This window comes from Leptodactylus fuscus, chromosome 1, assembly GCF_031893055.1.
Source record: "Leptodactylus fuscus isolate aLepFus1 chromosome 1, aLepFus1.hap2, whole genome shotgun sequence".
Taxonomy (NCBI): Eukaryota; Metazoa; Chordata; class Amphibia; order Anura; family Leptodactylidae; genus Leptodactylus; species Leptodactylus fuscus.
In genome coordinates, this window is record NC_134265.1 from 183,180,196 (window position 1) to 183,199,594 (window position 19,399).

Here is a 19,399-nt window from a genome sequence, read left to right on the forward strand (position 1 = left end):
ATGTCCCACTCCTTCCCATAGACTGGGTACAACTCTCAATAAAGAAGCAAGGGAAGGAATAAAGTAGTGCCGGATTTCACAGAAAGGAGGCAAACTGTGTTTATAAACTAAAATTACTGCCGCCAGAAATGTAAAAGTTGTTTTTAAAGTTTGTGTATGCTTTAAAGGGGTTGTCCAGGAATTACAGGCTTCAGCACGGAGGCTGGGGATGGTAAAATAAAACAAAAAAACCTGTCTCTAGTGCTACACTGTGGTCCATCCCAGCAATGCTCCTTGTCTTGATCCGAAGAAAGTCCTTGCTACATTTGACCGCTGAGGTCTAAGGAAAGGAACCGGGACATCACAGGTGACGTATGTGAGTGAAGTCCCCATTCCTTTCCTGAGGCCACTGATTCACCTCAGCAGTCACGTGTAGCGAAGCTCGGGGTGCCACTGTAGCGAACTGTAGTGGGGCACACTGCAGCACCAGGGACAATGGGTTGTGTTTTTCTTTTATTTGTTTTTGTTTTTCACCTTCCTTGGCCTTCCAGACCAAAACCTGTAATTTCAGGACAACCCCTTTTTAAGGATTGACATTATCTCTTTACATTAATGCAAAGGTAATCTGTTCATAAAATGTAAATTAAAAATAATTAAATTGTTCACACTATTTATATGTATGAACATTGCAAACACATTTTCAGAGGGAGAAGAGGAGGAGGAAGATGATGAAGAGGAGGAAGGTGAAGAGGAAGAAGATATAGATGAGGAGGAGGAAGATGATGAAGATGAGGAAGAGGTTGGAGAAGAGGATGAAGAGGAGGACGGCAGTGGAGAAGAAGAGGTTAGTGTTTTTCATTTTTGTTATTAATACTGTTACTGCGACTATTAGGGTATGTTTACACAGAGATTTTTTGCAGGCAGATTGACGTGGAATCCACCTGAAAAAAACGCCTCCCATTAATTTTAGTGGGAGTCAATAGCATTTTGTTTTTCCTCTATCGGATTTTTTCAGTTTGTGGGGGAAAAAAAAAGGGACATGACCTATCTTCAAGCTGAGGCTGTCTGGAAAAACCCATTGAAGTCTCTGAGAGGCGGAAAAAGTCTGCTCCTGTCCTACCAGGACTGGATTATCTCACAACCCAGTTCCGGCAAGGCTATGGGCCTTTCTGGTGGGCCTGTACATACACAACAGACGAGACCACCATCCAGACACAGCCAGAATGTGCTGCACCTTCTGTTCCCCCTGCCTCCAGCTGGCACAGAATTTTACAATTCTTTTTTTTTTTCTTTTTTTTTTACATACCCACAAAACCTTTCCTATCCCTTCCCTCCAAAATTACTCCCCCCCCTTCTATTTTTTATAAGATTTAATTGTATACTGTGTGTTTTTTATTTATCTATGTAATTATTTATTTTTATTATTTTATCAGGAATGGTTTTGAGTGGGGTAGGGACATTTTTTCTTGTTAAAAAAAATTGTTTTAAAACAAAAACTATCCTACTCTAAAAAAGAAATCTTTGTCATTTAAAAATAAAATCTAAAAAAATGTTCTACTGTATTTCAATTAACTCAACTGAGCACTCCCTAAGGGCTCAGACTGGACCACTGGAGTACCGGTGAATCCTCTGGTGGGCACCATGCCTTTTGGGGGGCTCTACCGATTCACCACTGCTTTTTAATAGACAGTGGAGTTCCAGTAATGACCCCTATTCAATAACCTCTCCTCGATCCTGCTCACAGCAGTCTTCCTCTTCAGCCTCCAGGTGGCATAAGTGTACCGCCCATTACATCATCACAATGTGATGTGCAGCACACAGGGCCCATTGAAGGCTAAAGAGGGAAGATAAAGCAGTAGAGGAGATATAGCCACTTTTCCCTAAAAATACAACCGGATAGCAGAACTGGGAAAAAGTGGCACCCTAACTTGGTTCTGCTACTGGTAGAGGTGGAAGCCACAAGCTTCCTGCTTTTGCTCCCCCTGACTTTTAGGTCACAGGCCACATTAAGTATGTGGCCTGTGAGCTGAGTATCAGTACTTGCCTTGCTTCTCTCTGGTCCCTCCATCGAAACAGTGCACGGAACAAGAGGAAACGGAATCTGGAAGCAGACAGTTAAATAATGACCTAATACTGCTGTATGGAGGGCCAGTGAAGGGACCCCTGTATGGCCCATACAGTGACCCCTTCACTGGTCCCCCTCATATGGTGACTACCTCTCTGGCCCCTTGTACTGTATGGGGACTAGTGATGGGGGCCATTATATTGTGTTAGGACAGTAATGGGGGTTAATATGTGGTTCAGCATTAAAGTGTGATGAATTTAAACCCTTTCTTTACATCCGCCATACTAGATGTTGGGTGTTTAAAGATGGCGGCTGCTTGGGAGCCGGTGGCATCTATTCCCCTCTGTGAGTATGGACGCAGCAGGTTTGTCTTCAGTGAAAATGCCTCATCCGACCAATATCATGATGAAGGAAACTGGAAGTACGGCACCAAGAAGCGGTCTTGGTGTAGGTAGAGTCACCTGATACCAGTACTCACCGCCCCAAAACAGATGTCAGTAGCGCCTGGGAGCCCCCAGTACTACCATAGGCACCGATGACAATAGCAATAAATCTGTACTTGGCATCAGCCATAACCATCAGGACCACTGAAAATACTTCTTGTAGTCGAAGTACTGTGATCCTGAATGTAATGGCTGCTGCACACGTACATGCTTTCTGTTGACGGCGCCGATGCAGTTGGGGAAATTGGCCACAGACTGAAAGCCTGTTGCTGCCTGCAACCAAATCTCCTGGGTCTGACTGGTCAATAATATGGGTTGCAAGTTCTGTCAGATCACATGGCATGTACTCCTCCTCACAATTCCAGACATGGTAGATTTATTAACCCGACATTGGAGGTGCAGTGATGCTTAACTCTCCCGTTACAAGAAACTTATTTAAAAAAGAAAACAAAAACCTGAAATTAGTACACTATAATGACATATTTTCATCCCTATATTGACTATAACCACCAATTGTTTAAAAAAATAAATGGTTAAGAAGGATTGTCACGGGATGGTTAGAGTCCGGCAATAGGCAATGTGTAATATATATTTCATGTGGAATGTATTCTCTAACCTGTTGTAAACATCAGTGTGTAGTTGGCTGATTCGGGTCTAGTGTGTTAGCACATTGTATGCAAATCCCTCTAACTAGTGAGGACCAGTGAGGACAATGGGTGGAGATAATCTGATCAGTGTCTCCAAGAAGATGTTGGACTGTGCATTGTTCAAAAGAGACAGGGAGTCTGCTCTCCTTGGTATAGGTGAGGGGGGAAGGATCTGTGACTCAGCCCTTCCCACCCACAGATAGAGGAAGTAACAGTTTAGTATATAGATGTAGCTAGCAGTTAGTATGAGTTAGCCGGCCTGTGCACAGCTCTGTAGAGAGCCAGGATTTAGTTACAGGACCAAGGAACCAAAGCTATCATTGGATTGTGACTTCTGTGGACTTATTGTTATTACGGTTGATGTGACCGCCGCCGGCTACTAACTTTGTGGATTACAATAAATTGCTGTTGTCTCCCGACCTCTTGCGTCCGTGTTGATTCAAAAGACCTTCCGGAGGAAGACGTATACCTTTGCTCCGTGACAAGGATATTAAAAAGATTTAAAATAAATGTACAAATTTTATAACTTACCGCAATGTGATGAGCAGCCTTTCTGTTGGACTGATTGCCTTCCTCATGTTCATGTCATCATGGTCACCAACAATTCTAACCAAATTAGCATATGCAGGAATGGGTATTACATAGTTACATAGTAGATGAGGTTGGATAAAGACATCAGTCCATCAAGTCCAACCTTTAACCCTACAATCCCTACAGTGTTGATCCAGGGGAAAGCAAAAAACCCCATGAGGCTTATGCCATTTGCCCTATTTCAGGGGAAAAAATTCCTTTCCGACTCCAAATCTGGCAGTCAGTATAAAAACCTTGGATCAATTCGGCAAAATTACATGAACTTGTCTGCAAAGCTGTACAAAAAATAAAATTAAGAATAATATCCCATAGTGCACACAGTATAATGTCCTACAGTGGCCCTTCATACAGATTAATGTACCTTAGTGGCCCCTACAGTTAGACTACATAGGTTTGTCATTGTGATGAGCATGGTGTACATGCACACCAATCGATTTCTTTTTATAAGATTATAAGATGACATACATGTACATCATTTTAGTGAAGTAAAAAAAAAAACTAACCTAACAATAAAAACGTACTCTCTCAGTTCACCATGAAGTTGATCAGTCTGGCCCCTCTCTGACTGAAGGCAGTTAATGGGGGTGAACCCAATATCGCCTATGTCATCTTTCTTGGGGCTGTGAAAACAAAAGAATCTGGATTCACACCAGCGTTTGGTTTCTGTTCAGGGTTTCCATCTCTGAATCCGCTTGAAAAATGCAGATGAAAAACTCCTACATGTAGAACTTTTCTCTGCGCGTTTTTCGGACAGAAACCCAGCGGACCCCATAGTCCACGGGTTTCTGCAGGTATCTGGATTGGATTTCTGTTTTTTGGTTCCCAAAGCAGACTCAAAAGAATGGAAAACCGAGCACTAGTAGTGTGAACCTAGTATAATATGAAATTACACCGTTTAATATATTTGAAACGTGTATTTAAGTACTTACCTCCCTCTACAATCTATGTTGGTGAACTGTGCTGACGATGACATACATGCATTTCTCGTCTAAGCGCCTCGATTCTGTCCTCTTCATTGCCCGCTGGGGCTGTTGAGGAGGCAGAAGGTTCATTTCGGTCCATTTTTATACAATAAAGTCTCTGTAGAACTAACACTATAATGTCAGTGGGCTAAAATGGCGCCTAGAAAAAAAGGGATGGTCTTTTTAATAAAAATGAGGTGGAGGAAAAAAAAGAAAAGCGTCAAAAACTGCATCAGTCATGTCAGAAAACAAGTTTCCTAATGCCTGAAGCAGATTTTTTCTGCCTGCAAAAAAACTCAGTGTGAACATACTCTTATGTGGTATATAATAAACTGCTGCAATCCTCTCAAACTGGGTTATGAAAAAATAATGTCCTGCACAAATGCGATTTCTCTTTTCTTTCAATTGGATCAGTCTAATATCTATGATTGGTTTACATTTCTATTGTGTAAAATAGGGCTGGGTGATGAGCTGTAGCAAAATTACGATTAATTGAACATTTTATATTGAATATGATTACCAAACTGTTGTTTTATGCTACACTCCCTATTATATGCCACTGAATTTTGGTTTTTGTTATTCGTATATCAGCAATCTTGACTGGATATCGCTTTAATTTCCGTTCTGTTTGTCGGAGGACATGAAGAATGGACAACAATGGACTTGTGGGTTTTTTGTTTTTTTTTACTGAAAGCACAGGACCAAAAAGTGGGCTTACAGCATGTTATTTGTCGGGTACTGATCCATCATCATCAATCAGACAGAGACTCAAAACAAATGAGAACATAGCCTAAGTGACGTATCTTCTAGCTAATGGCATTGTGAGACAACATGGCATGGCAGTGTAAATGCAATCTTACTGATGTGTTGTCTAGAAAACAATGTATAAACAAGTATACTGTTTTAACTCCAATTTCTTTTGTTCAGGATGAAGAATTTGGGCATGATGGAGAAGTAGATGAAGAGGAGGAAGATGAAGAGGAAGATGAAGGTTTGCATTATTATTTGATTATACTTTCCATTTTTATGGAAACCCTTATTTCCCCATGAAATAACCGTTCTGGAACATCTTTTTAGAACTTCACATTGTATTATTCTTCTGTTATTCCTGAATTTATAAATTATTTGAGGACTGGGTGACCCCAATAAGTGCTAAGTGTCAGACTGTATAGAAGGGCATCACACTGGCTAGACGAGTGACAAGTGAGGAACAGCACAACGCAGGGTTATTAGAAAAAATGATCCACAGTTATTTCAATGCAGAATACAAGTATTTGGTAAGGCACTGGTTTCCAAACTGTGGCTCACAACTCCTGTGAAGTCGCATGCTATTCACCGATGATCTGGCTGTATAATGCTGTGGTCCTGATATGTCTGATGATGGACGGATCAGGTCACTTGATCCTCAATCATCAACTATGGCAGCCCGGGAGCCTTGTGAAAGTTCCCAGGCCTGTCATTCTATACCTTCTATTGCAGACTACTCTGTGTAGCTTGCAACAGAAATGCTGGATTATTGTAATACATTGCATTAGTGATCAGACCCCCTGGGGTGCCCCCAAAAGAATAATAATAAAAAAATAAACTAAAAATAAAGATATATTAAAAAGTATTAAAAAATGTAAACCCCCCCCCCCAATCACTTTCCCTAGAACACATATAAAAGTACTTTAAATACTGTGAAGTACATATACTTTAGGTATCCCTGTGTCCAAAAACGCCAAGTCTACAAAATCTTTAAAAATATTTTAGAAACTGTAAATGCTGTAGTGGGAAAAATAATCAAGGGTGCCAAATCGCTGTTTTTCACTGTTTGCCTCTGATAACAAATTTTGATAAAAAGTGATCAAAGCAATAGCAATTCGCTAAAATGGTATAACTGAGAAGTATACCTGGTCCTGCAAAAAAAAAAAAAAAAAAAAAGACGCCCTATACACAGAAAAGATTCCCATACACAGAAGTGTTAAAAAGGTAATGGATGTCAGAATATGGCGTCTTTTAGAAAAAAAAAAAAACATTTTGACACAGTTTTGGATTTTTGTTAAGGGGTTAAAATGTACTATACCAATATAAATTTGGTATTCTTGGAATCGTACCAAAACATAGAATACAGGTGACAGGTCATTTTGGCTGCACAGAGAACGCCGTAAAAACGAAGCCCGTAAAAGTCACACAAATGTAGTTTTTCTTAAAATCTAGAAATAATTAATGATAGCATCATGAAGAACAATTTGTCCCGCAAACATTAAGACCTCATATGGCTCTGAGAGCGGAGAAACAAAGAAGTTGTGGGGAACTTGAAGACAAGTTCATGGCCCCACAATGCTGTGCAATGTCCCTTTTTCCGTTTTTACAGTTGTTTAAACAAACAAGATTCCTAGAACTGTTCTTGTGAAAAATATAGATTGGGTGCCTATGGAAAGCAATAACTGCAGGTTTGGATGGAAAATCTGCATCAAAATTGTGAAGGTTTTTTTTTTTTTTTTTCTATATAGAACATTTCAGTAGGGCTGGACAATTATGACCCAAGTTAAAATCCTGATTAATTGATCACTTACCTCAGTTACAATTAATGAACAATTAGGACACGTTACTTTTTACATGTCATGCACCCTATTTATGTGCCAGGCCACATATTGGCAAATGTGAAAGAATAGTTTACAATTAGTAACATATCCTTTTAGACTACGGCAGTGTGAATAGGATAATACAGATGCAAAATTGAATTGATAAAAGTGAGCAAGGGCACAGTGGTAAATTGAAGTGATTTTTGTTTATTTTTTCAGTGACTTACATTGCAGCATCCCTTATTCATTACAATAGACATCAGGCGGGATGATATGGTTTCAGTTGTACATGAATATTTTCTTATTTTCGGAGCAAATATTGCAGCTTCCCTTTTTTATTTTTTCTTGCATAAACTCTGTTTTCTTTTATCATAACCCAATACATTATCTGTCTCATTCTGTAGAAGAAGAGGAACCTTCAAAAGGAGAAAAGAGAAAGAGGGATACAGATGATGAAGGTGATGAAGAGGATGATTAAATTTCTATAAGGAAAAGAAAGGTGGGAAAAAAAGAAAGAAAAAAAATGAAAAGGACCTTATTGGATTACACAGTATTGATTGAACTGGCCCCAACCATGGATAACTGAAAAGCAAGCTGCAAATGAAATGTAACAATTGAATCAAGCCCTATCCCTGAACACCCAAAAAGAGCCAAAGAGTTGTTACTGTGACATTCCTACAGCCAATAAACCCTACTGGAAGCTTACATTCTGGTTTATAATTAAGTCTCAAAAAGGCAAAAAAAAAAAAATTAAAAGGAAAAAGAAATATATATATGTATACAGAGGAAAACAAATATATATATGTATACAAAAAGTTCAGCTAAACAAACTGGGTCAATGCTTTTACTATTACATTGGGGTTCTTAAGGGTTAACAAACTAGAACATTAAGTGTCTGATTGGTAAGTCATGATTGTCAATGGCTACCTAATTAATAGACATTGGAGCACCATTTTTACTTTCTGTACAACAAAAAAAAGAAAAAAAAACTTTGTAAATAAAATCTTAACATTTTGGGTCTGTTTTTTCATGCTCTGCTTTCTTTTCCTAACAGTTCGATATTTTTTTACAGTAGGATGTTTTTGCGACAACTGCAGATGAACTATTTTTAAGAACATGAGTAAAATAAACATGTTACTATTTGGTAAACCCTAGTTGTATGTTTACATTTCTGAATAAGAAGTAAATGATTCTTGATGGTGTAGTTGTAATGTGATTTCTTTTTCTCTATTTATGGATTATGAGTGTTTACTTTTGGAATTGATGAGACTTTTTGTCCTCTGTGACTTTCTGATACTTGTGTGGATGGCATGTGGGGTTGGTTTTTGTTGTGTGTGGGAGTTTTTTTTGTTTTTTTCTTGTTTGGGTAGGGATTTTGTTTAGGATGCTTCAGATTGCTGTCCTTCTACATGAATTGCTAATTTGTTCATAAATGTTTCAAATAGGTATAATCCATGAAAGTGTTTGCCACTAGGATACTGTAGTAAAGTTTGCTAAAAGTGTTTCGAAGGCTGAGTACCCACTTCGCGGAAATTGCTTTTTTTTTTATTGCAGATTTTGCTGCGGTTTTTTTTTTTTTTTTTTTTTTTGAGCCAAAGCCAGGAGTGGAATGAGTAGAAGGGAGAAGTGTAAGAACTTCATATATATATATATATATATATATATATATATATATATATATATATATATATATATAATGTGGCTGTTTATGTGAAAAGGGCCCACATTGTCGATATGGAGTTCTTGGTATCATTGTAACGGTTATGGTGTAACATTGTCCGAAACAGCAAAAAAAAATTTATTGAAAGCACAATTGACATATTTTTAAATAAAATTTTTGCATAAAACAAAATTGTGATTTTTTTACCCAAATATGTTTTGGACTATTTTCTCTATAATTAGTATCGACGATCTGGGCCCTTTTCACGTAAACAGCCACATATAATCTCGTTCCATTTGTAGCCATTCTTGGGTTTGGCTCAAAAACCACAACAAAATCTGCAACAAAAGAAGCTGCGTTTCTTCATTGTGGGGCTTTAGCTTTAGTGATTCCAAACTTCTGCACACTTATACAGTATTTTTGATAATGTATGTATTATATATATATATATATATATATATATATATATATATATATATATATATATATATATACACACTCACCGGCCACTTTATTAGGTACACCATTCTAGTAACGGGTTGGACCCCCTTTTGCCTTCAGAACTGCCTCAATTCTTCGTGGCATAGATTCAACAAGGTGCTGGAAGCATTCCTCAGAGATTTTGGTCCATATTGACATGATGGCATCACACAGTTGCCGCAGATTTGTCGGCTGCACATCCATGATGCGAATCTCCCGTTCCACCACATCCCAAAGATGCTCTATTGGATTGAGATCTGGTGACTGTGGAGGCCATTGGAGTACAGTGAACTCATTGTCATGTTCAAGAAACCAGTCTGAGATGATTCCAGCTTTATGACATGGCGCATTATCCTGCTGAAAGTAGCCATCAGATGTTGGGTGCATTGTGGTCATAAAGGGATGGACATGGTCAGCAACAATACTCAGGTAGGCTTTGGCGTTGCAACGATGCTCAATTGGTACCAAGGGGCCCAAAGAGTGCCAAGAAAATATTCCCCACACCATGACACCACCACCACCAGCCTGAACCGTTGATACAAGGCAGGATGGATCCATGCTTTCATGTTGTTGACGCCAAATTTTGACCCTACCATCCGAATGTCGCAGCAGAAATCGAGACTCATCAGACCAGGCAACGTTTTTCCAATCTTCAATTGTCCAATTTCGATGAGCTTGTGCAAATTGTAGCCTCAGTTTCCTGTTCTTAGCTGAAAGGAGTGGCACCCGGTGTGGTCTTCTGCTGCTGTAGCCCATCTGCCTCAAAGTTCGACGTACTGTGCGTTCAGAGATGCTCTTCTGGCTACCTTGGTTGTAACGGGTGGCTATTTGAGTCACTGTTGCCTTTCTATCAGCTCGAACCAGTCTGGCCATTCTCCTCTGGCATCAACAACGCATTTCCGCCCACAGAACTGCCGCTCACTGGATGTTTTTTCTTTTTTGGACCATTCTCTGTAAACCCTAGAGATGGTTGTGCGTGAAAATCCCAGTAGATCAGCAGTTTCTGAAATACTCAGACCAGCCCTTCTGGCACCAACAACCATGCCACGTTCAAAGGCACTCAAATCACCTTTCTTCCCCATACTGATGCTCGGTTTGAACTGCAGGAGATTGTCTTGACCATGTCTACATGCCTAAATGCACTGAGTTGCCGCCATGTGATTGGCTGATTAGAAATTAAGTGTTAACGAGCAGTTGGACAGGTGTACCTAATAAAGTGGCCGGTGAGTGTATATATTGTGGGGTCACTCAGTGTATATATATATATATATATATATATATATATATATATATATATATATATATATACTGAGTGACCACCATATTAGATGTAGATATCTAGCACTGCATAGGGACCACACTGTGCCTGAGGTCTGATGTCCATGTAGATTATTGAAACAGATTGAGCTCCTTGTCAACTAATGGATGAGTATACTATTGCCATAATGGGTAACAAAACTGAATATTGGGGATTTTATATTGTAGGCAAAGAATAGTAAACCTGAAGTCCAGATTTGTCAGTCTGATCAAATACTGGTTTTATATTAAACCGCACTCTTTTATAGCTTGTTGGTTTTTGTTTTGAATATGGTTAAGTTGCAATTTCATAAATTTTTGTATTTTTAAGTATACAGCTCGCACATGGCAGTGACGCTCAACCTTAGGTTCTTCGATTCTTTCATAACATGACTTGTTAGGTGGCTAGGTTCACATCTGCGACGGGTCTCTGTTCAAGGTTTGCATCCCCTTTTTTCAGAAAGCCAGCAGACCCAAATATCGTCTATGGGGTGCGGGTAACCGCTTTTTTTAAAGTGGATTAAGTTTCCATTTGTGAGGTGCCCAAGTGGACTCCACGAACGGAAATCCAAACGCAGGTAACTGAATAATGGTGGTGGATGTCATATGGGTGTTCACTGTTACACATTACAAGAATCCATATTAACCATAGGAAGTAAGGAATAGCAGACAATTTTTAAGCAATGTAAATGTAAAGTTTGAGGAATCCAGTGTCCATCGATATTGTAGGTGGAACTGCCCTTTTTCAAGCTGTAGGGTGTAGGTGGCAGTAAGAATCATGAGGGGGAAGATCCAAAATGTATTTATTTTAGGTATTTATGGTCTATCCTTAGCCATTGCACAGATCAGCTATTCCAAGGTGTATGCAGTCTTTGTACAAATACAGTGTACGAAGCTAGAAACAATTAGCTCCATGTCCTGTATAGTGGCAGAGTACTGGTTCTGCAGTTCAGCTATCAAGTACTTCAGTATGATTTGATCTGCAGTATCTGCGTCCAGCCACTATACAGGGAACAGAGAGAACTTCTAGTTTTTTGATTTTACAGGTTTTTGCAAGTATTTTCTTTACTTGATTATGGGGGCTGCCATCTTGCCTGAACTTTATTCTGTTCTCTATGAGACTGCATTTAGTGATATGTTTTACTGCAGTCTCATGGCTATAGGCAAAATAGGCTGGAGCTGACTCCTTTAGGTCTGTGGGAGAGTTTTCTAGAAGTACTCTATGCAGGAAGAGGCGTAGATAAAATGTAACATCTGTTGTCAGTAGGTGATGCAATGATGGGCCCAACTGTGTTATCTTCTATTGTAATCCTGTCTGTCTTATCTGTGGTCTGATTGAGGTAACGAACAGGGGGAGGGGAAAAAAAGGGAAAAATCACAGCCCTCTTGCTAGACACAATGCAAAAAAAATCTTTGTTGAACTCATGACACATCAGAAGATTGGAGTGCACGGATATACGGTTCCTTTGGCTTAAGAAGCTTGCAAGTAGATGATGAAAAGGATAAAAATTTCCTGAATGTTGCGTGCATCAATGTGAGGGTTGGTCACTCGTTTTTATGTTTTCACCTACCAGACATTAAAAGTTAAGTTTTATTACGAAGAGATGGATTGCTGGAATTTTATCCTTTTCATCATCTAATTGAGGTAACTGCTGCAAAGAAAACCCTTACAAATTTGGTAAGTGTACAATCTATTTTAGGCTTAAGTGGCTGAAGTGAAGTTTGCAGGATTTAGTAATTTTTCTAAATATAGAAAAAAAATTCTACAAAATATGCTTAAAGGGGTTGTTCAGGCAAAAATGGATACCACGTTTAATTTTTAAATCAGCTGGGGGCAGTGAAAAAATTCATACTCCTTTCATTGTGCCTCCCAGCAAGGTCCTGTGTTGATGTATGGTGGAGGTCCCAGCCAATCAGTGGCCTCCACAAAGGGAATATGATGCCATTACCAGTGAGATCACTGGTCTCTTCATGTGACTGCTGAGGCCAATCAGCGGCTTCAGAGGAGCTCGGGGAAGAGACCTGTGAGAAGACGCCAGAGCAGAAGGATCAGACCGCTCTTGGAGGACAATGGAGCACAGGTGACAGGGGAGTATGAAAAATAGATTTTTTTTAATTTATTTATTTATTTAAACCCCCCCAGCATATTTAAAATAAAAATAAGAAAAATTGTCTGGGCAACCTTAAAGTTAAAAGCTCAATAGAAAAAAAGCATTATCTTCCCTTTTAATTTGAACGATAAAATGTATACTGCTTTTACTCCAACTTAATTGACTTTAATATGTGTAGAGAACAAGAGATCACTTTTCTGATATACTTGAATGTGTTTCTTATTAGTATAGTAGTCTATCTCTAAAGAGAAAAAATTGGTATGATCCATTTTAGTCCCGTGAAATGCAACTGTAGGAAAACTGGTGTCCGTCATGTCACCCTCTCACAAATAACTATTGTACATTGTACCTTGGTTATGATTAATGAACGATTATTTTAACTTGCGATTTACATATCAGCAATACTTATTAGGGTGCATTCACACTACGTTTCCTGAAGCTTATTCTGAACGTAAAACACGTTCAGAATAAGTGGCGTATAAAGCAGCTCCATTCATTTCTATGGGAGCGGGGATACGAGCGCTCCCCATAGAAATGAATGGGCTGTTTCTTTCACTACGAGCAGTCCCATTGAAGTGAATGGGAAGTGCCGGCGTGTACGGCTCGGCATGAGCAGAGCTTGCCGTATACGCCGGCACTTCCCATTCACTTCAGTGGGACTACTCGCAGTGAAAGAAGCAGCCCATTCATTTCTATGGGGAGCTCTCATATGCCGGCTCCCATAGAAATGAATGGAGCTGCTTTATACGCCACTTATTCTGAACGTGTTTTACGTTCAGAATAAGCTTCAGGAAACATAGTGTGAATGCACCCTTAGACATTATTTTCCTCATCATGTGTGAGGAAAAGAAAATCTTATTCTCTTCTTCCTGTATCTTTTTTTTTATTATTATTTTTTATTTTTATAAGTATTATTATTCTTCCATCCACAGAGCCGTATGCGGCTTTTTTTTTTTTGTGCGAGGCAAATTGCTCTGTAATGGTACCATTTATTATTCCAGACGATATAATAGGAAAATAGTTTTGAAAAAAAATCAGAATGGGGTTGAATTAGAGGAAGAATGCATTTGCAGTAAATGTTTCTTAATATTCCTTGATTCAGCATGATCACAGTTTTCATCATGTTTTAACACCTTTACAAAATCCAAAACTTAAAATTAATACTGTTTCCCTCTATGGAAGTGTGTGTTTGTCATTTATTTATGATAAAGAAGGGGGGCTGAATTGTAGTATTTATTTAAAAACAAACTCAGGGCTCGTTCACATCTGCGCCCGGGGTCTCCGCTTTCAGGTTTCTGTTTCCTGCCCAAAACTGGGCAAAAGACAGAAACCTGCAGGCATTTTTCAAACCCATTCAAATGAATGGGTTTGAAAAGTGTCCGGCCATGAGCGCCAGTAAGCGTTTTATGCTCTCTGCGGCAAAACTGTCTTTTTTTTTTTTAACCGGACACAGAGCCGGACATGCAGGACTTTGTGTCTGGTTTTAAAAAAAACAACTTTCGCCGCGGAGAGCATAAAACGCTCACCAGCGCTCACAGCTGGACTTGGCGTGACAGGTTTCCGTCTTCTGCATGCAGAAGATGGAAACTGAAAGTGGAGACCCGAATGCTATGGAAAAATCACTACTTAAAGGGGCTCTATCACTGGATTTTTGCTATTTAAGATAAACATATGCCTGAATAGCATTTAAAACATATATGTAAATGAGCCCTCCATGCTCTGTGGGAGTTTCCGTGCGCCCCTCACGTCATACTCTGTTCACGCCCTCCTCTGCGGTTCTTCTATGTAAGTCCCTCCTCCTGCTTTCGGTTCACAGCCTCCAACTGTCTCTTCCCTGCTAGTGGCACAGGACCTGTGATGATGTCACTACTGCTCTGTGATTGGCTTGTCCCCGTGATGACATCACTACAAGGTCCTTCGTCGTCTTCTAAGTAGTGATCTATACAGAGCAGGGGCTGCTGCTCCCTGTGTGTATCATAGATCTCCATGTGCACTGTAGATCTATGCTATGTGAGACAGAGGGAGCTGCAGCCCCTGCTCTGTATAGATCACTACTTAGAAAATCTATATTTATTACCTGTACCATTGTGCCTCAAACACAGGGTGGGCAGAATTCAAAAGGAGTGCCAACATATGAGGCTGAAGAAAATCTGCCCTACCTCCCTCCTATCAGCTGTTACATGTCCAAGCTGCTTATGATGGCATGGAGCATGGCAACAGCATGGAGGTAGGAGTCCAAACAGCTGGTGGCCACAGTCTGGGTTCACACTGTGGTCTGCCAATTGATTGCCCCTGCTCTATAGGACTCCAGGAGATAGCAAATACTATACTGAACCACCAAAGGCAGTCTCACAGAGCATGGATAGATCAGTAATGTGGACAGGTCATGACTTGCCTTGCTGTTACACCCCTTTAGGGTTAGTTCTCACGTTGGCAGTCCCGCGCGGGTTTTGACACAGAGAGAGACGCTGCGAGCCGCGTCTCTCTCTGGTCAAAACCCGCCTGCCGCAACCATCGCGGTCGTGGCTTTCCCCTCCGTAGCCGGCTCAACATAGGAGGGTGTTGCCGCTAAACGGAAGCCGCGGTCCAGCGTGCCGCGGTTTCCGCCTGAAGATAGGACATGTCGCTTCTTTTCTCTGCTAGCAGCAGCCTGCCGCTAGCGGAAAAAAGAAGCCCAGCAGTCTGCATAGACCACCATTGTAAAGGGGCGGATTTTGAAGCGAAATCCGCTGTCAAAATCCGACGCTTTGTTCACATGTGAACAAGCCCTTAAAGGGAGTTTGTCATCAGAACCGAGCATATTAACCCAGCACCGCAGATACATAGTTTAGGGTCACGTGCATCAAATGCCCTTGTAAATCTGTGCCTCAGTTGCTCAGATATCACTGTTTTTGTCAACATGGAGATGAGCTCTTTGGAGCAATGATGGCATTGCACCTTACCTCTTTGGAACTGTGGCAATTCCCTCATGATAAACACAGTGATACCTCAGCAACAGATGAAACAATTCACAAGGAGAATTTGATTCTGATGACCCTGACTGACATATCTATCTATCTGTTGGGCTGGGTTGATATATCTGGTTCTAGTGACACTCGCTTTTAGCGAGATTATCCACCATGTATTATGCCGGTTTGTTAGAAAGGTCCCTTGACAATAAGCTAATAAACCAGGACCCTGAACTGTAATCAGGATAAACCAACTACAAGGGCTATAAAGAATGAATGACCTGACTACGTAGTAATGGACATAGGAGTCCTCCAGAGAGAGACACTCTGATAGAACAGACACTGGATTAACACTACAGCAGTTTAAAACATTCATGTTAAGTGTAAAATGTATGACTTATGTAGTAAAGATATATTGCATGTTTTATTCTAGAATAGACTTACACTGTTTTTTGGTTCAGCACAACAAATGAAACAGTAGTCTATTAATAAAGATCTTTGATGTATAAAGCGAAGTCAGATCAAAATCTGCTTTTCTTGTAGTTTTTGTTCTGTTAAAGTGCCATTTTCCTTTTGCTTATGTACCCAATAAAATACAACTAGATCACCTACTAGCATAAAACACTGCAAATATGGAATGAATTATATGTCTGTATATTCTGTACTTATTAAATAGGCTTTAGTGCACATTATGTCTTATCCAATCACCTACATCTGTATAACACTTCTAATTTAAAGGTATGGGGTACATTAAAATATAATTTTTATTTGATATATAATAAAAGATTCACAAAAAATATATTTGTATAGCCAAATGTATATAAATATGAGGGTAAAAAGTGGTCGTGAGGAATAAAGTGTGACGCAAAAGATAACCAGTAAGGATCACTTAAATTAATGGTGTATTAGAACCACATAGTCCTATTCGGATGACCAGAAATCGCCACAAATTTTAGGGTATTTCACACTAGTGTAGGGTATCGCAGAGTCACCACCAATCCAGGGTATCTAAAAACACACCCAATGAATGTAAAGCCCAAATTATTAGGACATACACATACATCCACACATCACACTACCTCCGGTAGTAATGTTAACAGGCTCTAACTACCGCTAACTGGAGGGCAAGATTGGTGCCCTCATCACTAATTCTAACAACCACTAAATAAAATTAAAAAAAAAGAATGAGCCACATTGGTGACCCAACCGCACGTAAGACGGCCCTAGAGTATTGTCTGACGCGTTTCAACTGATATAGTTCAGCCAGCTCATCAGAGGCTAGACGGACCTCATGATCAATCTGACCACGGGGGCTATAATGATTCGCCTCCCGCAATGATAGAGAACAGCGTTATGTGCATAGTTTGCCGGTCGGCTGTGATGCGAAGCCTAGGGGGTTACGTATTAATTTGATCCCTTCGGCTAGGTTAGGACACCTCATTTCCAAGTGGGAACAGGAATCTATTGAATCTATTGAAATTCCCTGGGGTCTCCATCGTCCCCAGGGAATTTCCGCTGTGGTAATTCTAGAAATAAGCGGAATAAGAGACCAGCGGGTAGAGATTTGTTTTTTTTTTTTAATCTCAAGGAAACCCGATTTCCGATTACCTCCTACGCACTTGGAAATAAGATCTCTTGATAAGTCTGCAATGGGTGATGAGATGCAGATTATTTATGTGTACAGCATTGCAGCATTACCTACAATAGCAGTCAAAAGTTTAGATACAACTTTTCAGTCCATGGTTTTTCTTGTATGTATTTTATGGAGGCACATATATGGAAATAAGTAGTAAACAAAAAGTATGTTTTATATTTCAGATTATATAAAAAAACAAAAAACTTGATAGTCTTCAGTAGTTGATACCTTTTTAATGGCTAACTAATAATGATGACGGATTACAACGTTTCGGAACTCTAGGCTCCTTTCTCAAGTAAATTTAAAACCATTTCTGAAGGATGCATATTTATGTACAACAGGACACATAGGGATAGAATTCCAGGAGGAAGGGGGGTAGAGGGTTGTTATTAATTGGTACAATCAATGTAAACATTCTAGGTTCTTATGAGTTCTCAGGGTCTCAGGTCAGTGATTTCAGTAAAATGACATAAAACCATGTGACAAATTTAGCCCCTTCTCCAGTGTTTGAAGCAGGGTCATAAATTTACACTCATAAATCCGTTGTTCTTTCTTTGATTTGAAATTCCCTCTTAAAACCAAAATTTTCATGTGTTCGGTGATATTATGATCCTCATTGCAGAAATGTTTTGATACGAGAAGGTCCAGTCTTCGTTCTCTAACTGTATGGCAGTGTGAATTCATACGCATTCTAAGCTGCTGTCCAGTCTCTCCAACATACAGATTTTCAGTGGAAAATTTTATGCACATTATCAAATACACTACATTAGGTGTGCTACAGGTGAACGTACCTGGGATGTTATATTCCCTGATAGAGTTTGGTATCTCTATCCTGTCAGTGGTCAGTATGTGAGGGCAGGTTTTGCACCTCTTCTGTCCACATGGAAATGTTCCTGTGTTAGTTGGAGGTGACAGTGAGCTTCTAACCACCATATTCCTGAGGTTTGGTGGCTGTCTGTAGCACAGGAGAGGGGTCTGGAAATATGGATTTTAGACGGTTGTCTTTTTGTAGTAGTGGATGTAATTTGCATGTGATTCCTCTAAGCATCTCCAGACGTGGGTTATATGTGACAACCAGAGGCACCCGATTGTTTTCCTGTTTGGTATTGTATTTTAATAAATCCGATCTTGGTATTCTTGTGGCCCTGGTGATTTGGTTATCAATAGAGATGAGCGAGTACTGTTCGGATCAGCCGATCCGAACAGCACGCACGCATTGAAATGAATGGATGCACCTGGTACTTCCGCTTTGACGCCGGCCGGCCGCTTAACCCCCCGCGTGCCGGCTACGTCCATTCATTTCAATGCGTGCGTGCTGTTCGGATCGGCTGATCCGAACAGTACTCGCTCATCTCTAGTTATCAATTGTTCTTGGATGGTAACCCTGCCTCAAGAATGTGTTTTTGAGGCCCCCAAGGTGTTCGTCTCTATCCACAGGGTCTGAACATATGCGATGATATCTAATGGTCTGGCTGTATACAATGGAGTTCTTTATGTGTTTAGGATGAAAGCTATCCCATCTTAGGTAGGTAGGGCAGTCAATTGGTTTCCGATACAGCGATGTCTCAATTTTGTTGTCCTGTATCTTGATGACTGCGTCCAGGAAGTTTATTTCAGAGAAGGAGTGATTGAGCGTCAGGTTGATGGTGGGATGGAACTGGTTGAATTGTTCATGGAAGGTTTTCAGCTGTTGTTTACACCCAGTCCAAATGATTAGGATATCATCAATGAAACGGTAATAGGCCAGAGGCCTGGTGGTGCAGGTGGAGAGGAAGTCACTCTCAAGCTTGGCCATGAAGAGATTAGTGTACTGTGCACCATTTTGCTCCCCATTGCGGTACCAGTCTGCTGTAAATAGATGCAGTCACCACAAGAGAAGTAATTGTGGGTGAGGATGAATTTTGGAAGTTTTACCACCGATTCAGCGTTCATACCTCACTCTTCCATGAAAAACTGGCAGGCGTTTACACCGTCCTGGTGTGGGATGTTGGAGTACAAGGATTCTACATCCATG

The 19,399-nt window shown here is 40.1% G+C and overlaps 1 protein-coding gene across 3 annotated transcripts in view; it reads left to right on the plus strand.

Annotated features, from left to right (window-relative positions):
• ANP32B (acidic nuclear phosphoprotein 32 family member B) overlaps positions 1–8,458 on the plus strand; it is a 40,296-nt gene extending 31,838 nt beyond the window's left edge. The window contains exons 5-7 of one of the 3 annotated variants that reach the window (XM_075280369.1): positions 684–827; positions 5,622–5,678; positions 7,659–8,458. In XM_075280369.1, coding sequence (XP_075136470.1) covers positions 684–827; positions 5,622–5,678; positions 7,659–7,732 — 275 coding nt within the window. In that variant the 3' untranslated portion in view covers positions 7,733–8,458. Of the gene's footprint in view, positions 1–683; positions 828–5,614; positions 5,679–7,658 lie in introns of all 3 variants that reach the window. The other 2 variants (XM_075280367.1, XM_075280368.1) reach the window with 2 other exon arrangements.
• Positions 8,459–19,399: the final 10,941 nt, after the last annotated feature.